General features: G+C 44.4%; 1 protein-coding gene across 2 annotated transcripts in view; it reads right to left on the reverse strand.

Moving 5' to 3' along the window:
• LOC121276101 (voltage-dependent L-type calcium channel subunit beta-2-like) overlaps window positions 1–24527 on the reverse strand; it is a 118475-nt gene that overhangs the window by 51524 nt on the left and 42424 nt on the right. For both annotated transcript variants that reach the window (XM_041184053.1, XM_041184052.1), the window contains exons 3-5: window positions 13420–13542; window positions 13193–13329; window positions 1040–1116 (exon numbers count right to left, since the gene is read on the reverse strand). In XM_041184053.1, coding sequence (XP_041039987.1) covers window positions 1040–1116; window positions 13193–13329; window positions 13420–13542 — 337 coding nt within the window. The remainder of the gene's footprint in view (window positions 1–1039; window positions 1117–13192; window positions 13330–13419; window positions 13543–24527) is intronic.

The following is a 24527-nucleotide window of genomic DNA, read 5'->3' on the forward strand; positions in this document are numbered from 1 at the left end:
CAGAACAGATGTGGAAGGAAAACAATATTGGTCAAAACAAGAAGGAAACTACTGTAATAACTATACACTTTGCAGATTGATTCAGGATATGATTAACAGATGGGCCACAAAAAATGTACAAAATCCTGATCAATTTAATAGTGACACATGATGGAAACATCACCCAGGTTGCTCTCAGCAGTGTCATTTTGTTCTGCATTTCAGTCTGTTAATCACTCGCAGATAAAAGACATTATAAAATCATCATTCACAATCATAAATTTTAACCTGCTTGGCATCACAATCTTTAATTTTTACATGAAAATAATAAGCTCCTGAAAATTAATTTTGATAGTAAAAGGTCTAGAGTTAATAACATGCGGCCTTGGTAAAAATGTATGGTAGCTTCACTTTAAGGTTCATAGGGAAATTGAGGGCTTTCATGTTGAGGGGTTTACATGAGGCAGGATGGATCGACTATAATTAAGTGATCACATTTCAGATCTTCAAACATAACTGATTTCTCTTCTTCCCATCAACATCAGTAAATCAAAATACAGATTCAATTGTCCTGCCTAGAAATAAATCTTGTGTAGCTTTGTAGAAAAATAGCCTAGAACAACATAAAGGAAGGGTTAGCCACACTACCCAACTGTGATATTGCCCTAAGGAAGGCTACATAGCAGTTTTCAATCCCATTCTCTGCCAACATCCATTCTGACACATGCATTCACAGGGAGATATATATTCAAGCAGGAGGCATTGGACAGCTAGAACCCTAGCCCTGGATGTGCCAAAGCTAATGGGAGAGTATTGGAATACAGTTTGGTGAAAGGCCAAGGATTAGAAGTTGTCTTGCAGGAATGTCTGTTTTTCTAAAGATGTTTTTGATTTAAATACTAGTCACCGGCATGAAGATAAAATATTCTCATTCCATTTACACATAGATTGCTAACAGAACAATGTTCAGATCCAACTCAAACAACATCCAATCAGTAAACTAATAATGATTATCTCATATATATATTTCAGGAGCTAAAGAATTTGTTAACCTACTTACCAGAAGAGGGAGGAGTAGATCGCCTGGAACTAGGTGCCACATCACCTAAACTGGAAGATGAATTTCCACCCGATTTACTAGAAAAGAAAGATACAAATCAAACCTAATAATAATAATATGTGGTAATGATGCAGAGCTAGATAGATTTTTGATTAACAAGGGGTTGAAAGGTTATCGGGGGTAGGCAGGTTGAGGCTATGTTCAGATCAGCAATTATCTTATCGAATGGCAGAGCAGGCTTGAGGGGCTGAATGGCCTACTCCTGCTCCTAATTCGTATGTAACTACATAAGTGAATTTGTTCAACAGCAAAAATAACCGATATCCATGATTCCATTCATCAAAGAAGTTTCTTGCCCATTTCTCAGCCCATCTGCCTATTGATCCAGATCTCCTGAACATTGTTTGTCACCCTTATCTTTACTGCCATCACTACACTTTATATTACAACAAATACCCTCTTCTAAATCAATTCTGAATGATGTGAGCAGTAGGGGACTCAGAAAGGGAAGGTCCATAAAAGATTTGCAAGGATGGTACGAGAACCGAGAGATTATATCTATCAGGAAAGATTGAGCAAACTGGTGCTCATTTGTCTAGAACAAGACTGAGGGGGGACCCGTTACAGACTTTTAAGAGTTTGATATAGAGATGTTTCCACTTGTGGAGGAAACGAGAACAAGGGGCCATAAATACATGATAGTCATTAATAAATCCAATAAGGAATCCAGGAGAACTCCTTTACCCAGAGAGTGGTTAAAATGTGGATGTCGCTACTGCAAAGAATGGTTGAGGCAAAAAGCACAGATATCTTTAACAGGAAACTAGATAAGCACATGAGGGAGAAAGAACAGAAGGATATGTTGACATGGGTTAGATGGAAAAGGAGGAGGAGGAGGTTCATATAAAGCATAAACACTGGCATAGACTTGTTGGGCTGAGTCCATTTTGTAAATACTAAGTAATATTAAGCAAGTTGTGAAATTTTTTCTGCCATTTTGCATGCCTAGTTGGGCAGATTTCCCAGCTGCCATCCACACTTGCTAGGCTTATTCCAATTCAATTTAGCACCTCCTTTAGCCAGTATCACCACCATCAACACCCCTACGACCTTTTGTTTATGACATCTTTTGCAATCTCTCCTTTGCCTCCACCTATCACTGGACTTCTATCCAGCTTCACCTGTCCCACCCCCTTTATACAGTCATACGGACTCGAAACGTTAAATCTGTCTTTCTTTCCGCAGATGCTGTCAGACCTGCTGAGTTTTTCCCGCAATTTTTGTTTTTGTTTCAACCTGTACACATCCATTTTAATCAATGTTCCTGATTGCAACTACAGATGCTCCAGTTTGTGGGATCGTTCACGTAGTTTAAGCAATGACAAATTTCCTGATGGTGAACTATCAACTGTGTCATAATTATTCTCATCATCGAGCTGAATTATGTAAGGACATTATTTAATTTACTAACTAAGCAGGTAAACGTGTGTGTTGACCTGTCTAATTTTAGATTAGCTGCTAGTCCTGACACAATACAGTAGCACATCCAGAATGATGACTGGAGCACTGAACATTGCAGTATTAGATGTATGAGTTCTAAGAAAAAAGTGGAGAAACATGGTCTCTTCCTCCTTGAAAGGAGGCATCCAAGCAGTCATCTTAAAGAGGCATAGAAGACAGTATACAGAATAGAACAGGAAAATTTGAAAAATACTTTAATTTAAATCACAAGTGTTGGGACAAAGGGACATAGGTGCAAACTAGCAAATGTGAAATTTGGACTGATATCAGGAAGATCTTCATCAAAGTAATCATTACATAGAATGGAGTTCTGAAAGGAATGGTAGAAACAAAAGTCCTGAAAAAGTGCAAGAACTAAGATTCTCTATTGTCATTTTGGTGAATGAACCAAGTTGGGCCGAATGCCCTTCATCAACCATAATTATTCTGTGATCTTGTGATAAGCCAACATTTATTTGTCTATCCCGAGTTGCCCTTGAGAAGGTGGCAGTGAGCTGCCTTCTTGAACTGCTGCCATCCATGTGCTCTAGGTACTGTCTAAGGAGCTTTGGTGAATTCCTGCAGTGCATCTAGTAAATGGTACACACTGCTGTTCCTGTGCATTGGTGATGGAGGGAGTGAATGTTTGTGGATGTGATGCCAATCAAGCTGGCTGCTTTGTACTGGATGATGTCCAACTTCCTGAGAGTTGTGGGAGCTGCACTCATCTAGGCAAGTGAGGATAGAGTGTTCAGGATAAGATTGTTTCCCTTGGTGGAGAATTCTAGAACCAGAGGACATAGATTCAAGATAAGTGGCAGAAGGTGTAGAGGGGACATGAGGAAGAACTTTTTTACGCAGAGGTTAGTGGGTGTCTGGAATTCGCTGCCCAAGTTGGTGGTAGAGGCAGAAACTCTAAACTCTTTTAAAAAGTACCTGGATCTGCCCCTTAAGTGCTGTAAGCTGCAGGGCTATGGGCCAGGTCCAGGAAGGTGGGATTAGAAAGGGCACCTGGGTGTGCTCGGGCTGGCATGGACAAGATGGGCCGAATGGCCTCGTTCTGTGCTGTAACTTTTCCATGGTTCTATGGTGAGTTACTCTTCGCACAATTCCTACCCTCTGACCTGCTCTTGTAGCCACAGTATTTATATGGCTAGTCCAGTTCAGTTTCTGATCAAAGGTAACCCCCAGGATATTGATAGTCAGGGATTCAGTGATGGCAATACCATTGAATGTCAAGGGCAATGGTTAGATTCTCTTTTGTTGGAGATGGTCAGTGCCTGGTACTTGTGCAGCGTGAATGTTACTTGCCATTTGTCAGCCCAAGCCTGGATATTGTCCAAGTCTTGCTGCATTTGGGTGCCGACTGCTTCAGCAACTGAAGAGTCGCGAATGGTGCTGAACATTGTGCAATCATCAGCAAACATCCCCAGTTCTGACGTTGTAATGGAAGGAAGGTCATTGACGAAGCAGCTGAAGATGGTTGGGCCGAATACACTACCCTGCAGAACTCCTGCAGGGATGTCCTGGAACTGAGATGATTGACATCCAACAACCACAAGCACCTTCTTTTCTGCTCGGTATGACTTCAACCACTGGAGCTTTCTCCCCCTGATTCCCATGGAGTCCAGTTTTGCTCCTTGATGACACACTTGGTCAAATGCGGCCTTGATGTCAATGGCAGTCACTCTCACCTCACCTTGAGAGTTCAGCTCTTTTGTCCATGTTTTAACCAAGGCTGTAATGAGGTCAGGAGCTGAGTGGCCCTGGCGAAACCCAAACTGGGCATCAGTGAGCAGGTTATTGCTAAGCAAGAGCCGCTTGATAGCACTGTTGATGACCCCTTCCATTACTTTACTGATGATCGAGAGTAGACTGATGGGGTGGTAATTGGCTGGATTGGATTTGTCCTCCTTTTTGTAACAGGACATATCTGGGCAATTTTCCACATAGTTGGGTAGATGCCAGTGTTGTAGCTGTACTGGAACAGCTTAGCTAGAGGCACGGCAAATTCTGGAGCACAAGTCTTCAGCACAATTGCCAGAATACTGTCAGGCCTCATAGTCTTTGCACTATCCAGTGCCTTCAGCCGTGTCTTGATATCACGTAGAGTGAATCAAATTGGCTGAAAACTGGCACCTGTGACATTGGGGACCTCTGGAGGAGGCAGAGATGGATCATCCACTCTGCACTTCTGGCTGAAGATTGTAGCAACTCTTTCAGCCTTATCTTTTGCACTGATGTGCTGGGCTCCTCTATCATTGACGATGGGGTTATTTGTGGAGCCTCCTCCTCCAATGAGTTATTTAATTGTCCACCACCATTCACTACTGGATGTGGCAGGACCGCAGATCTTAGATCTGATCCATTGGTTGTGGGATCGCTTAGCTCTGTATCATTTGCTGCTTAGGCTGTTTGGCACACCAGTACTCCTGTGTTGTAGCTTCATCAGGCTGACATCTCATTTTGCTTAGTGCTACTCCTGGCATGCCCTCCTGCACTCTTCATTGAACCAGGGTTGTGTCCGAGTACAATTGTGCTGCTGCTGATGGCCCACATGCTCATGGGTGCCCAGTATTGAGTTGCTAGATCTGTTCGAAATCTATGCCATTTAGCACAGTGATAGTGCCACACAACCCGATGGAGGATATCCTCAATGTGAAAGCAGGACTTCGTCTCCACAACGCCTGTGCAGTGATCACTCCTACCGATACTGTCCTGGACAGATGCATCTGAGGCAGGCATGTTTGTGAGGATGAGGGTCAAGTGTGTTTTTCTCTCTTGTTGGTTCTCTCACCACCTGCCGCAGACCCAGTCTAGCAGCTATGTCCTTTAGGACTTGATCAGCAGTGGTGCTACCGAGCCACTCTTGGTGATGGACATTGAAGTACCCCACACAGAGAACATTCTGTGCCCTTGCCACCCTCAGTGCTTCCTCCACGTGATTTTCAACATGGAGGAGCACTGATTCATCAGCTGAGGGGGTGTGGGTGGTATGTGGTAATCAACAGGAGGTTTCCTTGCCCATGTTTGACCTGATGTCCTGAGTCGTCATGGGGTCCAGATTCGACGTTGAGGACTTCCAGGACAGCTCCCTCCCAACTGTATGTGTCGCCACCTCTGCTGCACCTGTCCTGTCAGTGGGAGAGGACATACCCAGGGAAGGTGATGGTGGTGCCTGGGACATTATCTGAAAGTTATGACTCCATGGGCAGAGTTTTATGCCTGTCCGGCGGGTGGAGCAGGAGAGAGCGGGCGTGGACCCGATTGCTGCCCGCAATCTGGTACGTGCTGCCATTTTACGCGGGGGGGGGGGGGGGAGGGAATAAAGGCTCACCCAGTGTGAATTGTGGCTTCCGAGGACAGCGGGACTGGGCAGGCGGGCAGCGGCGGGATGAGAGTCTGGCTGCCCTCCTCGAGGATGTGGCAGCATGGTGGGAGGTGCTTGTACCCCAGGGTGGGAGGAGGAAGCCCCCAGCATCACACCATCTCTGTCAGGTAGGCACCAGCGCAGATACTGGCACCTCGGTGGGACTTAGAACATCGGCTAGTGTCCCACGGCATAGCGGTGAGGGCACTTCACAGTCGTTGGAGGAGCTGGCAGAGACAGAGCGTGCCCATGGCGCCAGCAGTCAGAGGACTGCAGGGGACCAGTCACATGAACAGTCGGTGCCTGATGTTGTGCCTCTGGAGTCACCCGCGACACAGCAAATGCAGGAAATGCGGCCGACTGTGTGGGAGCACCTGGTGGAGATACATGAAGCTATGCTTGGCTTGGTGTCCGTAGTGGAGGCGTCTACGTGGACTATCGCTGAAGCAATGAGCTTCGTGGCCGAGCGCCATGCATCCTCCATGGAGAGAGTAACGACTCTCATGGAGAGGCAGCTCCATTCCTGGGGATCAGCTCGGGCCAGCACACCCTCACATCGGCATTGACCTCAGCTGGTCAGTGCCAATATGGGAGATGGTCTGGGCACCAAGTTTCCCAGCTTGGTGCCCATCCATCCATGGTGAGCAGGGATTTCTGAAGCAACCTCATGTTGGCGCAGCAGCTGCCTGTCGTCTCTGCAGGCTCTTCTCAGGGCACTCCGGATGAGGGTGGCAGCTCCTCTGCCAGTGACCATTGTATCTGGTGAGGCTGCAACTACTGGGGAGATGCCAGCTGTGGAACTGGCAGTACCCTCCCAGGTGGGACCAGCACAGGCTCCACGGGTCAAAGGACGACCGCCAAGGTCATCGAGACCAACAGGAGAGCAGAGTGAGAAGGCTGTCTCAGATGCCACTCCCAGCAAGGAGTCAGTACCGAGGTGCAGCACCCAAAAACGTAAATATGAGGCATCTTAGGCATACCATGGGTTTATCATTGGGCCACAATGAGGCCTTTATGAGTTAGTGAGATTTTGAACACCTTTGTGAGTTTGTTTCATAGAAACATAGAAAATAGGAACAGAAGTAGGCCATTTGGCCCTTCGAGTTTGCTCCGCCATTCACTATGATCATGGCTGATCATACAACTCAATAGCCTACTCCCGCTTTCTCCCTATATCCTTTGATCTCTTTCACCCCAAGAGTTATATCTAACTCCTTCTTGAAAACATACAATGATTTGGCCTCAACTACTTTGTGGTAGCGAATTCCACAGGCTCACCACTCTCTGGGTGAAGAAATTTCTCCTCAATTCAGTCCTAAATGGTCTACCCCGTATCCTCAGACTGTGACCCCTGGTTCTGGATTCCCCCACAATCGGGAATATCCTTCCTGTATCTACCCTGTCTAGCCCTGTTAGAATTTTATAAGTTTCTATGAGATCCCTCCTCATTCTTCTGAACTCCAGCAAATATAATCCTAACCCTCTCAATCTCTCCTCATATGTCAGTCCCACCACCCCAGGAATCAGTCTGGTAAACCTTCGCTGCACTCCCTCTATAGCAAGACCATCCTTCCTCAGATTAGGGGACCAAAACTGCACTCAATATTCCAGGTGTGGTCTCACCAAATCCCTGAATAATTGCAACAAGACATCCCTGCTTTTGTACTCGAATCCTCTCACTATGAAGGCCAACATACCAGCTGCTTTATTTACTGCCTGCTGCACCTGTATACTTACCTTCAGCAACTGGTGTATGAGGGCACCCAGGTCTCATTGCACATTCTCTGCTCTCAATTTATAGCCATTCAGATAATAATTCAGGAAATCCTGTTTTTGCTACCAAAGTGGATAACCTCACATTTATCCACATTATACTGCATCTGCCATGCACTTGCCCACTTACTCAGCTTGTCCAAATCACACTGAAGCATCTCTGCATCCTCCTCACAGCTCACCCTCCCACCCAGCTTTGTGTCATCATCAAATTTGGAGATATTACATTTAGCTCCCTCATCTAAATCATTTATATATATTGCGAATAGCTGGAGTCCCAGCACCGATCTCTGTGGCACCCCACTAGTTGTTGCCTGCCATTCGGAAAAAGCCCTGTTTATTCCGACTCTTTGTTTTCTGTCTGCCATCCATCTCAATACACTACCCCCAATCCCATGCGCTTTAATTTTACATGCTAATCTCTTATGTGAGACTTTGTCGAAAGCCTTCTGAAAGTCCAAATAAACCACATCCACTGGCTTCCCCTCATCAACTCTACTAGTTACGTCCTCGGAAATTCCCAGTAGATTTGTCAAGTATGATATCCCTTTCATAAATCCATACCGACTCTGTCCAATTCTGCCACTGTTTTCCAAGTGTTAGGCTATTAAATCTTTTATAATGGACTTTAGAGTTTTCCCCACTTCTGACGTCAGGCTGACTGGTCTATAATTCCTTGTTTTCTTTCTACCTCTCTTTTCAAATAGTTGGGTTACATTAGCTACCCTCCAATCTGTAGGAACTGTTCCAGAGTCTATAGAATCTCAGAAGATGACCACCAATGCATCCACTATTTCTAGGGCACTTCCTTAAGTACTCTGGGATGTAGATTATCAGGCCCTGCGGATTTATCGGCCTTCAATCCCATCAATTTCCCCAACACCATTTCCCTACAAATACTGATTTCTTTCAGTTCCTCCCTCTCCCTAAACCCTGAGTTCCCCGACATTTCTGGTATTCTATTTGTGTCCTCCTTTGTGAAGGCAGAACCAAAGTATGTATTTAGTTTAGCCACCTTTCCTATCTTACTTTTGTTTCCCTTTATAAATTCCCGTTTGTGACTGTAAGGGACCAACATTTGTCTTCACCAATCTTTTTCCCTTCACATATCTATAGGAACTTTTACAGTCAGTTTTTAATATTCCCTGCAAGCTTACTCTCGTACTTTATTTTCCCCTTCTTAATCAATTCCTTAGTCCTCCTTTGCTGAATTCTAAAGTGCTCCCAATCCTCAGGTCTGTTGTTTTTTCTGGCCAATTTGTATGCCTCTTCCTTGGATCTAATACTATCTCTAATTTCTCTTGTAAGCCATGGTTTGGCCACCTTCCCTACTTTAGTTTTGTGCCAGAAAAGAATAAACAATTGTTGCAGTTCACCCATGTGTTCCTTGAATATTTGCCATTGCCTATCCACCATCATCCCTTTAAGTAACGTTTCCCAATCCATCATAGCCAACTGGCACCTCATATCATCGTAGTTTCCTTTATTAAGATTCAGGACCCTAGTCACAGGATCAACTATGTCACTCTCCATCTTGATGAAGAATTCTATCATATTATGGTCGCTTATCCCCAAGAGGCCTCGCACAACTGGATTGCCAATTATTCCTTTCTCATTACATAATACCCAGTCTAGGATGGCCTGTTCTCTAGTTGATTCCTTAACGTATTAGTCCAGGAAAGCATCCCATATACACTCCAGGAATTCCTCCTCTACAGTATTGTCACTAATTTGATTTGCCCGATCGATAAAGTCACCCAATTACAGAAGATCCTTTATTGCATGTGTTTCATTAAGTTTCTTTGATTGTAATATAAAATTCAGACATGTCACCATGGCTGAGGGTGCTTCTTTTCTTCTGCAGGTGGATGGTTTCCAAAAATGTTATGAATGCTTTGTGAGACATTCAGCTTTGTTAACAAGGACCTTAGTTAATGTTCCTAGCCAGGCAGATTTTGCACTTAGGTATCGAGTAAGGCGTGTACAGCCCAGGCTTGTCCTGGAGGTCCATATGTGGTGTGCTAGCTGAAGGTTCATTGGATTAAAGCCTCCCGGGTGTCCCTGCCTCCCTGGAGTATGCCTGGGTCAGCATCTACCCCTCAGCATTTGCCTGTGCGTGCTCATCCTTGGACTCACTGCTGGACTCATCGTGTGCAGCCACAGCCACTGCGTCTACACATTCATTGTCCATAGTGTCCCCCCTTTCCAGAGCAAGGTTATGGAGGGCACAATTTGGTGGGGGGTGGGGGGAGAAGAGAAGACTGAAGTGTACCCCCTGAGCAGTCCAGGCATTGGAAGCGCATCTTGAGAAGACCAATGGCTCTCTTCACCACAGCCCTTGTGGAGACGTGGCTCCTATTGTACCGCTACTCAGCTTCTGTTCTTGGATGGCAGAGTGACGTCATGAGCCACTTTGAGGGGATAGCCCTTGTCACCCAGCAGCCATCCATCCAGCCGAGCCAGAGCACTGAGAAGCCCCAGCACCTGGGAGTGTCTGAGGATGTAGGCGTCGTGGGAGCTGCCTGGGTACCTTGCACAGACTTGTAGAATCAGCATCCTGTAATCACACACTATCTGCACGTTCGTGGAGTGGAAGCCCTTCCTGTTGACGAAGGCACCGGGCTCACCTCCTGGCGACGTGTGTACAGTCTATTGCACCCTGGACGCGGGGGAAGCCAGCAATTGCTGCAAAGCCTCTGGCTCGCTGTATCTGACTTGCCTGGTTACAGCGCAAGTGGATGAAGGCCAATGCCCGTCTGAACAGAGCGACTGTAACCTGCTTGACACAAGTGTGCACAGCTGATTGGGGGACACCACAAAGATCACCCACCTGCTCCTGGAAGGAGCCAGGGGCATAGAACTTGAGGGCAGCTGTGATCTTTAGAATCGCTGGCATGGGGTGTCCCACCCACACAGTTCGCGGAGATTTCAGGAACCAATCATCTGACAGATATAGCTGACTGTCTCCCTTGTGAGATGGAGCCTCCTTCAGCACTGCACCTCAGACATATTGAAGTAGCTGCTTCGCTGCCTGTATACCCTGGCAGCAGGATAGTGGAGTCTTCTGTGGCCCCTTCCGCCTTGGGCTATCTCTTGGCCCTGCACCCTTGTGCCTGTGCCTGACCTCCCAAAGATGGCTCCCCTGAGGCTGAATGTGCACTCCTGGCCTCCTCCAGGCCTGCTCCCCCTTCTAGCCCTCTCTTCCACCTCAGAGGAGGTGCCTCCAGTGGAGAGTTCAGCTCCCATTCACAGGCTTCCTGACACATGCAGGCCCAAAAAAGATTGGAGAGTGCTGACCTGAGGGTTGAGAGTCCTGTCCAAGCAGCTGGTTTGCGTTTTGAAGTATTGCAGATCACACAGGCAATTATCAGTAATTTTGAAAAATCAATATTTGACAGAGCACACTTGCAACCCCAGTGAGCCCTCTTATCCCGCCCATGGATGAGGTTTATACAAACGTCTCCTACTCGCCTGCCCGTTGAGGTCTGATACAACTGAGTGGCTTGCTAGGCCATTTCAGAGTCAACTACATTGTGGTGGATCTGGAGTCGCATGTAGGCCAGGTGAGCACAACAGGTTTCCTTCCCTAAAGGACATTAGTGAATCAGATGGGTTTTTACAACAATTGACAATGGTTTCATGGTCATAAGACTTTTAATTCCAGATTTTTATTGAATTCAAATTCCACCATCTGCCATGGCGGGATTTGAATCCAGGTCCCCAGAGCATTACTCTGGGTCTCTGGGTCACCAGTCCAGTGGCAATACCATTACGCCATTGCCTCCCCTATAAGCAAACATCAATTAACTAATTTGCAATAATATCGTGCACAGTTGATTGCGTTCTTTTGACTTTTCCATGGTAACTTTTGTTTGGCCTTGCGTTAGGAACTTGGAACTGTTTTTTGCCATTTCCCCAAGTTGTTGAATGCAGCGGATCAAACCAAGTAGCACAAGTTCCAAAATGCACCAATGGTCCAGATTTTGCTGAAATGTGAGTCCCACATGCCTTTATCAATGTGCAAAATTTGGCCTAAAGCTTGCAGCAAGGAGATACCCCATCAAATGCAAATCACCACAAGTAATTGGCCAATTTGTGCCATTTGTCCGTTAGCTTCATAAAAATAACATCTCCATTTAACCTCACCATGATTTGCAAAAAGTTGCTGTAGTTGCACATCAATTCCCCATCAAGCTAGCAACAGAAAATTAGTCTAATTGCTAACAGCCTATGTACCCTTTTAACATGATAAGTGCCAATGATTGCCAATCAACCTCCCTGGCACAGAAGTGAACAATTATAACAGCAGAATCTTATTCTTTCAGGTCGCAAATTATTTTAGATGATTTTTAAGTAGTGCATTTTTCTCCACTTTTCCTCCTTGTTCTCATAATCCAGTATTTTTCTCTTTCCTCTTTGTTGTCTTTGTCCTCTATGTTGTATTCACCCGCTCTAATTCACCATTCTTTTCAGTCCTTCCACTGTTTACTTCTCAATTCTTAAATCTCGCTCATCTCTGTCTCCATCGCTATAACCTCTTCCTCCAGCACCACAATCCTCCCATATCTTGACACTCCTCCAAATCTGCCCTCTTGCACCTCCCTGATTTTCATCGTTCCACCACTATGACAGGTGGCCAAAACCTTGGTAAAAGAGGGAGGTTTGCAAGGAGCAACTGAAAGGTGGAAAGAAAGGTAGAGAGGTGAGAGAGATGGAATTCCAGAGCTTGAGACCTAGACAGGTGAAGGCAAGTTTGTCAATGGTGCAGCAATGAAAATCAAGTGATGGACAAAATACATGCTAATTGCAAGATTTTATATGTGGTTATTATATAAAGAATGACTTTAGATCTCCTAGCAGGAGATGCATGTGTAAAAGAAAGCACCATGATGTTGATAAAAGTTGAATTGCTCTAATGAGATAGAAAAACACTGTCTGTGAACAGCATGTAAACCCAACCAGCATTTCCCCTTTAACAATACACAGATTATGCTGAAGGGAGTTATTTTAATCCTTGACCTAAAATGAATACAAACAGATCATTCTTCAAAATACTTTATTAACATTTTAATCTGTTTATTGACCAATAACTAGGTCACCAGTGGTCTTAGTAATGCGGAGGCAAGCTCATTAGTATTTTCCTTTTATTGCAATCACCCTAATTTCACTAAACATTTCATATTCAGAATAAAACTAGAGAGAGTCAATAATAGCATCAGTTGAAGAATCCCAAATTCCCTTTTTATTTTTGGGCCCCAACAATGTTTAGTTCTGAGCATAGTTAATCAAGTCAGAAATGGAATCCAATTTCAGGTCTGGTTTTAATTTTCTCGTCTGGGTTCAGATCATCGAGCAGCACCGTCTGTTCCATAAGCAGCTGCACGGATCTCTATTATGTTATTGGCCAGACTAGGCAGATGTATCACCAGGAGAATTTCAGCAAAATCCTAACACATGCTGGTTCCAAGCACCTTTTATATCTGGAATTTCCCCCACCCCCACAAGCTTACCTTGAGTGATATTTTCCTTGCTTCACCTTTTGATCATTCTGGAACCTCATGTTCTCTAATTTGACTGGACTCGGTATGAATCCTATTTCACAGCCCTCCTTAACCAATCGACCTATCCACCAATCATTGCTAAATTTCTAAACATGGGAAGAACGAAAAAATATAAATATACGCACATATTATATCAAAATTTTGTGTTAAATGCTACACCCGTGTATCAAACCTACTTCTTTGACATGTAGAAAGTCCTTTGCTTCAAATGAGATAGCCATGCCTGGGACAGGGACGTCATTATCCAGTGCTGCACTGTAGCCGACATTTGTCCGTACAGCAAATGCAACAGGTTTAGTCTGCAAGGAGAAAAAGAAATAGAACATCTTTTTGAATTAAATGTTTCTGATTTACTGAGACCATGGACAACTTTGTGAGCATTCAGTGCTCTGCTGACACCTTCCAAGAGAACCTTTTCCTATTGGTGCACTGGGCATTAATGTTCACCACACCTTAAGTTTGCATTCAGGAAATAATTTAGCATTATGCCAGAGTGCATATAAACTGATTCAGTTAGCACAGGAAAGTTTCTTGCAAGCTAGATTTGATTTGCACAATAGAAGCCAAATCCCTTAAAATCAAAAACATTCGGAATTTAAAATTGTTTACACTCACTTTTGACTTTCGGAAGTAAAATTCAGCAATTTTCCAGCAATGTTAAAAATAGAAGCAGTGCTTCGTTTTTCAACTGAAATTTGCCTTTTTTTCTGCTTTCCGGCATCACCAAGCACAGCTTCACACGGTTCTCAACAATTTTGTGCCTTTCTATATCAGCAACTTGCATAAAAGGCAAGACAGCTGTATGTTTGCCCTCCCTCCTAATGACGAATATGGATTGTTGTGTAACAGTAAACAACAAATCCTCCAGCAACATGGGCTTTCAACAAGAATCCTTTGTCTGACTGGAATCATGCCATTGAAGTGCATTCCATTTCAAGAAGCTTTCGTAAGACACATTTGCCAACCATGTGCTTCCAGTAAAGAGCCGTGAGACACAAGTTACAGTTAGACCTAGGGATAAAACATTGTTGGGTGAATACCGGGCACGTTAAGCAACCTTCTTTGAATGCATGGGCACTGAATAAACCCTCAAATTCATGGGAAAATTCATCTTTTCCCCACAACACATGGATTGTTCTACATCATTTCCATTGCCCTGAGGGCTCTTTTTCCACCAAATGAAAACCTGTTTTGACAATTTCACAGTTAAATACTTTTAATCTAAAACTGATCAAATACCAGGCCAGTTCACCACCTTAAACAGGAAGTTGCTATCACTCATTTAGCTTAAGTATGCAACTTGGTTTGATGGGTAACCGAAAGGAAACATTAAATAAAATGTTTAAATGACTTACAATCTGTCACACTTCATGGCCAATCCAATTCCTGATGCTTCACCCCCATTGATAACAGAAGCTATTTCCTGCAGGCTTAATGGGTTTTGTAAGAGTGGCAGAGTGCAAAAGCAAAGATGTAACGGTGAACCTGAATAAGACAATGGGCAGAATTTTCAGGTCGTTGGAAGGGCACGGTGGGCGGGCCCAGGAGTGGCCGGGAAACGGGCCTCCACCCGCGATCGGCCTCCGACCGCGATTTCATGCCAGCTGGCCAATTAACAGCCAGCCAGCGTGAAACACGCGCTAGCTCAGTGGTGCCGGGGTGGGGGTGGGAGGAGGGTAAGTGCTGAAGTTTGCGCAGGTGTGGCGGAGCACACAATGAAAGCGCCCTGAAGGCAGAGAGTTGCCTCAGGGAGCTGAAAAATTTTATAAGCAAAAATAAAGATTTGGAAATTCTGAAAAAAAAATGTCCCCACACAGGACTCACTCACCTGAACATATACATAATAAAAATAGTCAAAACATTTTTTTTTAAAATTAATGTCAGAAGCCTCATCCTGCCAATGGATAAGGTTTCCTCAAAAATGCAAAGGCTGCTTGGCCGATTCACCTGCCCGCCAACCGGAACGGTGGACAGGCAGTGAAAAAATTCTCTTAATTCTTGAATTAATGTTCTTAACAGGCTTCTTAATTGTTGGCGCGCACACTGCCGACTCTCGTGCGTGCCCGCCAACCGAAATATCGTGCGAGTGCGCAACCGATATCATCGCACGTTACTTTATGCCCGATCGGGTTGGGCGCGCAGCTGCACGCAGGACGTAAAATTCTGTCCAACAATTCTGCCAGAGTTAGAATCCTGACTACAGCTGCACCCTATTACAGTAAGAGCAATAAAGCCACCAAGTGGGGAAAGCAAATCTTGAAAGTAAATCTATAGGTAAGAGTAGATATAAACTTCTGGGACCATATCTGCTGGATTAGAAATAAAAAGGTCAAAGGACTTAGCAGTTGTTTTATTTTAAAAAAAAAGGCTTTGATATAATAAATAAGGAAAGTCTACTTCCTTTGGCTGGGAGTCAGTAACAACGATTGTCAATTTAAAATTTTCACTAAGGGAGGGAGAAAAGAGGCCAGTAGAAATTTACTTTCCAAAGTTGTTGGAATATTTGTCATTGACATTAGCTGAAGTAGAAACCATTGCATTTTAAAAGTGGGATAAATATTAGGAGCTGGACGATGGAGGATAACAGGCAAAGGGATTAGTTCATGCAAAGAGCCACCACAAATATAATGAGCTGAATGGCTTCCTCCTGTGGGGTGAATCGATGTACTTTTAAGGTTTCTGTATTACTGTGTTTTGGAATTAGCAGTTTGGAGTATAAGCTTAAACTTGATGTCTCAAATGAAGCCTATCTAGAATAGGGGCCAGCACAATATAGAATGTAGTATTACACATTTAAATGCCAGGTCTCAGTAGTGGCAGTACAGCTGAATCTGGACCAGTTTGCCAAGAAAATGCCATTCATGTACTGGAATTTCTATGAACAAAGCATGAAAACAGTAATTCTTGATGTAACAGCCCATTTAATCATTCATTCAAACAATTTAACCTAATCAAGAAACAACATCAAGCAGTTAAATAAAAATAGTTTCCCCAAGAGTGAATTGCGCTATCATGGAGCAGTATTTGACATTATCTTCTCTGAAAATCATTAGTGGGAATTGTTATGCTGGGATCAGGAATGACACTTAACAAGATTGTATGGGAAGCAAGTTGCTGTAGTGGAATTTTATGCAAGAATTGAGTAGGATTTGGTGTGGAGATAATACTGGAATTTTGTATGGTAGCTACCACTATAAATTGTTTTTCATGAGTAAATTCCTGTGACCTGGAGGCCTATTCCTGGATTCCAAACTTGAAGAGGCAACCTTCATGCCTTTGCAGTCCCTTCTAGATTCATTATTCCTGTGTTAGTGAGCTGAGTTCAGCCAGATCTTAGACGAGTTGCTAGCTGTGAATAAAGTACTTTATACTGATAATGTTTAGAATTCTCATAAGGCCCCTGCTGATACCTATCACAAATTCCTGGGCAATGTCATCTTTTGGATAGAGGTTTCAAGAATAAAATACGTCATTGTTGAGTGACGCAAAGCCAGAACTATGAAGGACTTAATAAGCTAGACTGCCATCTTGGGGTAAATCCTATTGATAGTTCACTGATCTTCATGACTGTTCAAGAATTTATGTCCTATTTTACTAACCCAACGAGGTTACAAGATGACAAGAGGCCTAAAGGGGAATGGGATGGGAGGGAGGTGGCGTGCCAGGGAGGGAAGAAAAGAGAAGATGGTTAAAAACAATTAGACATAAGTTTGATGGCAATATACAATGGAATTGTGGGAGTACCTTCACCAACAGACTGCAGTGGTTCAAATAGGTGGCCCATCATCACCTCCTCAAGGGCACCCAGGAATGGATCATGAATGTTCATCTTTCCAGTAACACTCACTTCCTGAGAATGAGTTTAAAGACACACACATATAATGTCCAATATGCCATGGAACAGCAGCTTTGTAGGGTACGAATTGCCCTGATAACAAGCCTCAATCTTAGCAATGTTCCCATATTGCAGAATGAGCTGGAAGTTCATTCCACCTCCCTGGTGATGGTGACTGGCCCAAAAGGGATCTTAGAGGGGTGGCGGGGGGAAAGAAAGATAGTTTTATAAAATACTTAAACTGGTCTTTCATAGTCAGCAGCATTCAAATTACTTATCCCTTGCTTTTTTTTTGTCTTCACCCTTTGAAGGCACTGACACATGATGGGGTAGAGTTCATTACACATATGTTCAACATGGCCATTCTTCACATTTAAATCTCTGTGCTGTCAGCCTTCTTGTTTAACATCCAGCCTTGGATGAGCTGCAATTTATTCTAGTTAAACATTGGCAAGAGCAAAGCCATCGTCTTCAACCATTATAAAAGCAAAAAACTGCGGATGCTGGAAATCCAAAACAAAAATAAAAATACCTGGCAAAACTCAGCAGGTCTGGCAGCATCTGCGGAGAGGAACACAGTTAATGTTTCGAGTCCGTATGACGCTTCAACAGAATTAAGTAAAAACAAAAGAGAGGTGTAATATAAGCTGGTTTAAGGGGGGGTGGGTGGGGCAAGTAGAGCTGGATAGAGGGCCAGTGATAGGTGGAGATAGTCAAAAGATGTCATTGACAAAAGGACAAAGAGGTGTTGAAGGTGGTGATATTATCTAAGGAATGTGCTAACTAAGGGTAGAAAGCAGAACGAGCAAGGTACAGATAACCCTAGTGGGGGTGGGGTGAAGGAGGCGAAAATGCCTAAAGGTAGGGATAAAACAATGGTTGGAAATACAGTTAAAAATAATGGAAATAAGTGGGAAAAGAAAAATCCATATAAATTATTGGGAAAAAAAGGGGGCATCGGAAAGGGGGTGGGGATGGAGGAGAGAGTTCATGATCTAAAATTGTTGAACTCAATATTCAGTCCAGAAGGCTGTAAAGTACCTAGTCGGAAGATGAGGTGCTGTTCCTCCAGTTTGCGTTGAGCTTTACCGGAACAATGCAGCAGGCCAAGGACAGACATGTGGGCATGAGATAAGAGTGGAGTGTTGAAATGGCAAGTGACAGGGAGGTCTGGATAATGCTTTTGCACAAACCGAAGGTGTTCTGCAAAGCGGTCACCCGGTCTGCATTTGTTCTCTCCAAGGTAGAGGAAACCGCATTGGGAGCAACAAATACAGTAGACCAAATTGAGGGAAGTGCAAGTGAAATGCTGCTTCACTTGAAAGGATTGTTTGGGCCCTTGGACGGTGAGGAGAGGGAAAGTAAAGGGGCAGGTGTTGCACCTTCTGTGGTTGCATGGGAAGGTGCCGTGGGAGGCAGTTGACGTGTAGGGGGTGATGGAGGAGTGGACCAGGGGGTCCCGGAGGGAATGATCCCTGCGGAATGCCGCGGGTGGGGGGGGGGTGGTGGGTGAAGGGAAGATGTGTTTGCTGGAGTTGGCGGAAATGGCGGAGGATGATCCTTTGAATGCGGAGGCTGGTGGGGTGATAAGTGAGGACAAGGGGGACCCTATCATGGTTCTGGGAGGGAGAGGAAGGTGTGAGGGCGGATGTGTGGGAGATGGGCCGGACATGTTGAGGGCCCTGTCAACCACCGTGGGTGGAAAACCTCAGTTAAGGAAGAAGGGACACATGTCAGAGGAACTGTTTTTGAAAGTGGCATCAACAGAACAGATGCGATGGAGGCGAAGGAACTGAGAGAATGGGATGGAGTCCTTACAGGAAGCAGGGTGTGAGGAGCTGTAGTCGAGGTAGCTGTAGGAGTCGGTAGGCTTGTAATGGATATTGGTGGACAGTCTATCACCAGAAATTGAGACAGAGAGGTCAAGGAAGGGAAAGGAAGTGTCAGAGATGGACCATGTGAAAATGATGGAGGAATGGAAATTGGAAGCAAAATTAATAAATTTTTCCAGGTCCAGACGAGAGCATGAAGCAGCACCGAAGTAATCATCGATGTACCGGCGAAAGAGTTGTGAGAGGGGGCCGGAGTAGGACTGGAACAAATAATGTTCCACATACCCCAAAAAGAGACAGGCATAGCTGGGGCCCTTAGCCACACCTTTTATTTGGAGGAAGTGAGAGGAGTTTAAGGAGAAATTGTTCACTGTGAGAACAAGTTCAGCCAGATGGAGGATAGTAGTGGTGGATGGGGATTGTTCGGGCCTTTGTTCGAGGAAGAAGCTGAGAGCCATCAGACCATCCCGGTGGGGGATGGAGGTGTAGAGGGATTGGATGTCAATGGTGATGAGGAGGCGGTTGGGGACAGGGAACTGGAAATTGTTGATATGATGTAGGATGTCAGAGGAATCACGGATGTAGGTGGGAAGGAACTGGACAAGGGGAGAGAGAATGGAGTCAAGATAGCAAGAAATGAGTTCTGTGGGGCAGGAACAGGCTGACACCATCGGTCGGCTGGGACAGTCCAGTTTGTGGATTTTGGATAGGAGGTAGAAGCGGGCTGTCCGAGGTTGGGAGACTATGAGGTTGGAAGTTGTGGAAGGAAGATCTCCAGAGGAGATGAGGTCAGTAACAGTCCTGGAAGCAATGGCTTGATGTTCAGTGGTGGGGTCATGGTCCAGGGGGAGGTAGGAGTAAGTGTCTGCGAGTTGACGCTCAGCCTCTGCGAGGTAGAGGCCAGTGTTATAGAGGTTATAGAGGTTTATCTCTATCTTTTAGCCTTTTTCGATTCCTTCACCCCACCCCACCCTCACTAGGGCTACCTGTACCTTGCTCGTCCTGCTTTCTACCCTTAATTAGCACATTCCTTAGATATTATCACCACGTTCAACACCTCTTTATCCTTTTGTCTATGACATCTTTTGACTATCTCCACCTATCACTGGCCCTCTATCCTGCCCCACCCCCTCCTTAAACCAGCTTATATTTCACCTCTCTTCTATTTTTAATTAGTTCTGCTGAAGAGTCATATAGACTCGAAACGTTAACTGTATTCCTCTCCGCAGATGCTGCCAGACCTGCTGAGTTTTTCCAGGTATTTTTACTTTTGTCTTCAACCATTAACTCCGTACTGATCCAATCTCCCTCTCCAATCAGTGTGTCAGGTTGAAGTAGACTGTTCACATCATCAGCATCACATCTGGCCCTGACCCAAGCCCCCACTCCATCACAAAGATTACCTAGTTTCATCTTGTACCATTGGGCTGAATTTTACAGCCCCTCCCACTGGCAGGATTTCCCAGATCTGCCGAAGTTAACGGACTTTTGAATGGCTCCCCGCAATTTTTGGCTCTGCCCTGCCACAAAATTGCGCCCATTATTTGCCTCCGTCCTTGCCTCAGTGCAACTGCTGCTAATATTCCGCAGCATGCCACACCAACTCCTCTTTAAACACCTCCCGTCTCCATTTCTCTCTCTCCCTTTAGGGTCGTCCCCACCTCTGATCGCCCCTTATACCTGTAGTTTATTCTCTAGCTCAGTGTCCACTTTTGTCCAATTATGCCTCTGTGAAGCACCCTGTTAAAAGGCACTGTATTCATGCAATTTGTTGTAAATATAGTCAAACAGAAAACACCAAAGTCAGTATAAAAAAGCTACGGCTCCAATACGCTATTAATAAAATGCACAGATTAAGACAAGCATAGATTCAGCTTTATTGCATAACTGCACATTCCAAATCCTAAAATAACCAAGAGAGCACATTTCAGAATAAACTTTGCATGCATTTCCTTTTACAAAAGATTCAATATATTTAATAATACTGTCTGATGAAGAAACTCAACTCAGCATTAGAATCAGAGAATGATACAGCACAGAAGTCGCCAATTCAGCCGATTGTGCCTGTGTTTGAAAGAATTGGTCAATTAGTCCTGCTTTTCTGCTCTGTCCCCACAGCCCTGTTTATTTTTCTTTATGATTGAAATTTGATAAAAACGCTAATGCCTTCTCTGCTTCAAGGAGAAAAATCCCAGCTTTTTGAATCTTTCCACTTAACTGAAGTCCCTCATCCCTGGTGCCATTCTAGGAAATTTCTTTTGCGCCCTATCATAAGGATCAGCATACTTACTTAACTATGGTGAACAGATGCTCACAATACTCTAGCTGAGACCTAACCAGTGCACTACAAAGGGCCAGCCATATGTACAAATAGAATATTTGCGTAAAGTCTGTACAGCACAAAACAAATGTATGCATTGAACACTAATTGTATTATAATTGCCTTGAAGCACCTCAGAGTACAACACAATGTATGTTGATAACTCCAATGCCATTGTCTGATTGTCTGCATTGACCAGATTGAAATGATTGTAATATTCCATAAGACCATAAGACATTGGCCTAATTTCTGCTCCTATCTGCTCCACCATTCAATCATGGCTGATAAGTTTCTCAACCCCATTCTCCCGCCTTCTCCCCATAACCTTTGATCCCCTTACCAATCAAGAACCTATCTATCTGGCTCTTAAATACACTCAATGACCTGGCCTCCACAGCCTTCCGTGGCAATGAATTCCATAGATTCACCACTCTCTGGCTAAAGAAGTTCTCCTCATCTCCGTTCTAAAAGGTCTTCCCTTTACTCTCAGGCTGTGCCCTCGGGTCCTAGTCTCTCCTACTAATGGAAACATCTTCCCCAACTCCACTCTATCCAAGCCTTTCAGTCTTCTGTAAGTTTCAATCAGATCCTCCCTCATCCTTCTAAACTCCATCGAGTATAGACCCAGAGTCCTCAAACGTTCCTCATATGTTAAGCCTTTCATTCCTGGGATCATTCTCGTGAAACTCCTCTGAACCCTCTCCAGGGCCAGCACATTCTTCCTGAGATACGGGGCCCAAAATTGCTCACAATATTCTAAATGTGCTCTGACCAGAGCCTTATAAAGCCTCAGCAGCACATCCCTGCTTTTATATTCTAGTCCTCTCGAAATAAATGCCAACATTGCATTTGCCTTCCTAACTACTGACTCAACATGCAAGTTAACCTTAAGAGAATCCTGGACTAGGACTCCCAAGTCCCTTTGCATTCCAGATTTCTGAATTCTCTCCCCATTTAGAAAATAGTCTATACCTCTATTTTTCGTACCAAAGTGCATGACCCCCACTTCCCCACGTTGTATTCCATCTGCCACTTCTTTGCCCATTCTCCTAACCTGTCCAAATCTTTTTGCAGCCTCCCCACCTCCTCAATACTACCTGTCCCTCCACCTATCTTTGTACCATCTGCAAACTTAGCCAGGATGGCTTCAGTTCCTTCATCTACGTCATTAATGTATAAATTGAAAAGTTGTGGTCCCAACACTGACCCTTGAGGAATTCCACTAGTCACCGGCCGCCATCCTGAGAAGGACCCCCTTATCCCCACTCTCTGCCTCCTGCCAGACAGCCAATCTTCTATCCATGCTAGTAACTTGCCTCTAACACCATGGGCTCTTATCTTACTGAGTAGCCTCCTGTGCTGCACCTTGTCAAAGGCCTTCTGGAAGTCCAAGTAGATAACATCCATTGGCTCTCCTTTGTCTAACCTACTCGTTACCTCCTCAAAGAATTCTAACAGATTTGTCAGGCATGACCTCCCCTTGATGAAACCATGCTGACTTTGCCCGATTTTACCATGCACTTCCAAGTATTCTGAAATCTCATCCTTAATAATGGACTCTAAAATCTTACCAATGACCGAGGTCAGGCTAATCGGCCTGTAATTTCCCGTCTTTTGCCTCACTCCCTTCTTAAACAGGAGGGTTACATTAGCGATTTTCCAGTCCTCTGGGACCATCCCTGACTCCAGTGATTCCTGAAAGATCACCACTAACGCCTCTTCTATCTATCTAACTTCTAACTATCTCTTCAGCTATCTCCTTCAGAACTCTGGCGTGTAATCCATCTGGTTCAGGTGATTTATCCACCTTCAGACCTTTCAGTTTCCCTAGCACCTTCTCCTTGGTAATGGCCACCATACTCACCTCTGCCTCCCCGACTCTCTTGAACTTTGGGGATGTTACTCGTGTCTTCCACTGTGAAGTACCTATTCAGTTCCTTTGCCATTTCTTTGTTCCCCACTACTACTTCTCCAGCGTCATTTTCCAGCGGCCCAATGTCCACTTTTGCCTCTCTCTTACCCTTCATATATCTAAAAAAACTCTTGCAATCTTCTTTTATATTACTGGCTAGTTTACCCTCATATTTAATCTTCTCCCTCCTCATTTCTTTTTTAGTCCTCTGTTGGTCTTTGTAGGCTTCCCAATCCTCTGGTTCCCCACTGCTCTTCGCCGCATTGTAAGCTTTCTCTTTAACTTTTATGCTGTCCCTGACTTCCCTTGTCGGCCATGGTTGCCTCGTCCTCCCTTTAGTATGCTTCTTCTTCCTAGGGATGAATTTTTGCTGTGTCTCCCAAATTACTCCCAGAAACACCTGCCATTGCTGTTCCACTGTCTTTCCTGCTAGGCTCATCTCCCAGTCAATTCTGGCCAGCTCCTCCCTCATGCCTCTGTAGTTGCCTTTATTCAACTGTAATACTGTTACATCTGATTCCAGCTTTTTCATCTCAAATTGCAGGGTAAATTCTATCATTTTATGGTCACTTCCTCCTAAGGGTTCCTTCACCTTAAGCTCCCTTATCAAATCTGCCTCATTACACATCACTAAATCTAGAATTGCCTGTTCCCTAGTGGGCTCCACCACAAGCTGCTCCAAAAAGCCATCTCGTAGATATTCCACAAATTCCTTTTCTTGGGATCCACTACCAACCTGATTTTCCCAGTCTACCTGCATATTAAAATCCTCCATGATCACTGTAACCTTGCCTTTCTTACACACCTTTTCTATCTCCTGGTGTATCTTGTGCCCCACATCCTGACTACTGTTTGGAGGCCTGTACATAACTCCCATTATGGTTTTTTTACCTTTGTGGTTCCTCAACTCTACCCACATAGATTCTACATCATTTAACCCTACATCATTTCTTGCTATGGATTTAATTTCATTTCTTACTAACAAAGCAACCCCACCCCCTCTGTCAACCTGCCTATCTTTTCGATAGGACGTATCTCCTTGGATGTTTAGCTCCCAGTCCTGATCCCCTTGCAGCCATGTCTGTGATGCCCACCACATCATATCTGCCAATTTCAATCTGTGCCACAAGCTCATTTACCTTATTTCGTATACTACGTACATTCAGATACAACACCTTCAGTCCTGTATTTCCCGTCCCCTTTCTCATTGTCGTCCCTTTATCTGATGTGCTTGAAGTTAGATTCCTAGCCCTTTCCAAACACTCTGTCCTATTTTGTGTTCTGGGGACTTTAATAGCCTCTCCTGATTCATTGATTGTATTGATGCACCTCGTGATCCAAGTGTAAAAGTTGAATCTGATTGTACTTTTGGGATGGTGATTTTA

Source organism: Carcharodon carcharias, chromosome 3 (assembly GCF_017639515.1).
Source record: "Carcharodon carcharias isolate sCarCar2 chromosome 3, sCarCar2.pri, whole genome shotgun sequence".
Classification (NCBI taxonomy): domain Eukaryota; kingdom Metazoa; phylum Chordata; class Chondrichthyes; order Lamniformes; family Lamnidae; genus Carcharodon; species Carcharodon carcharias.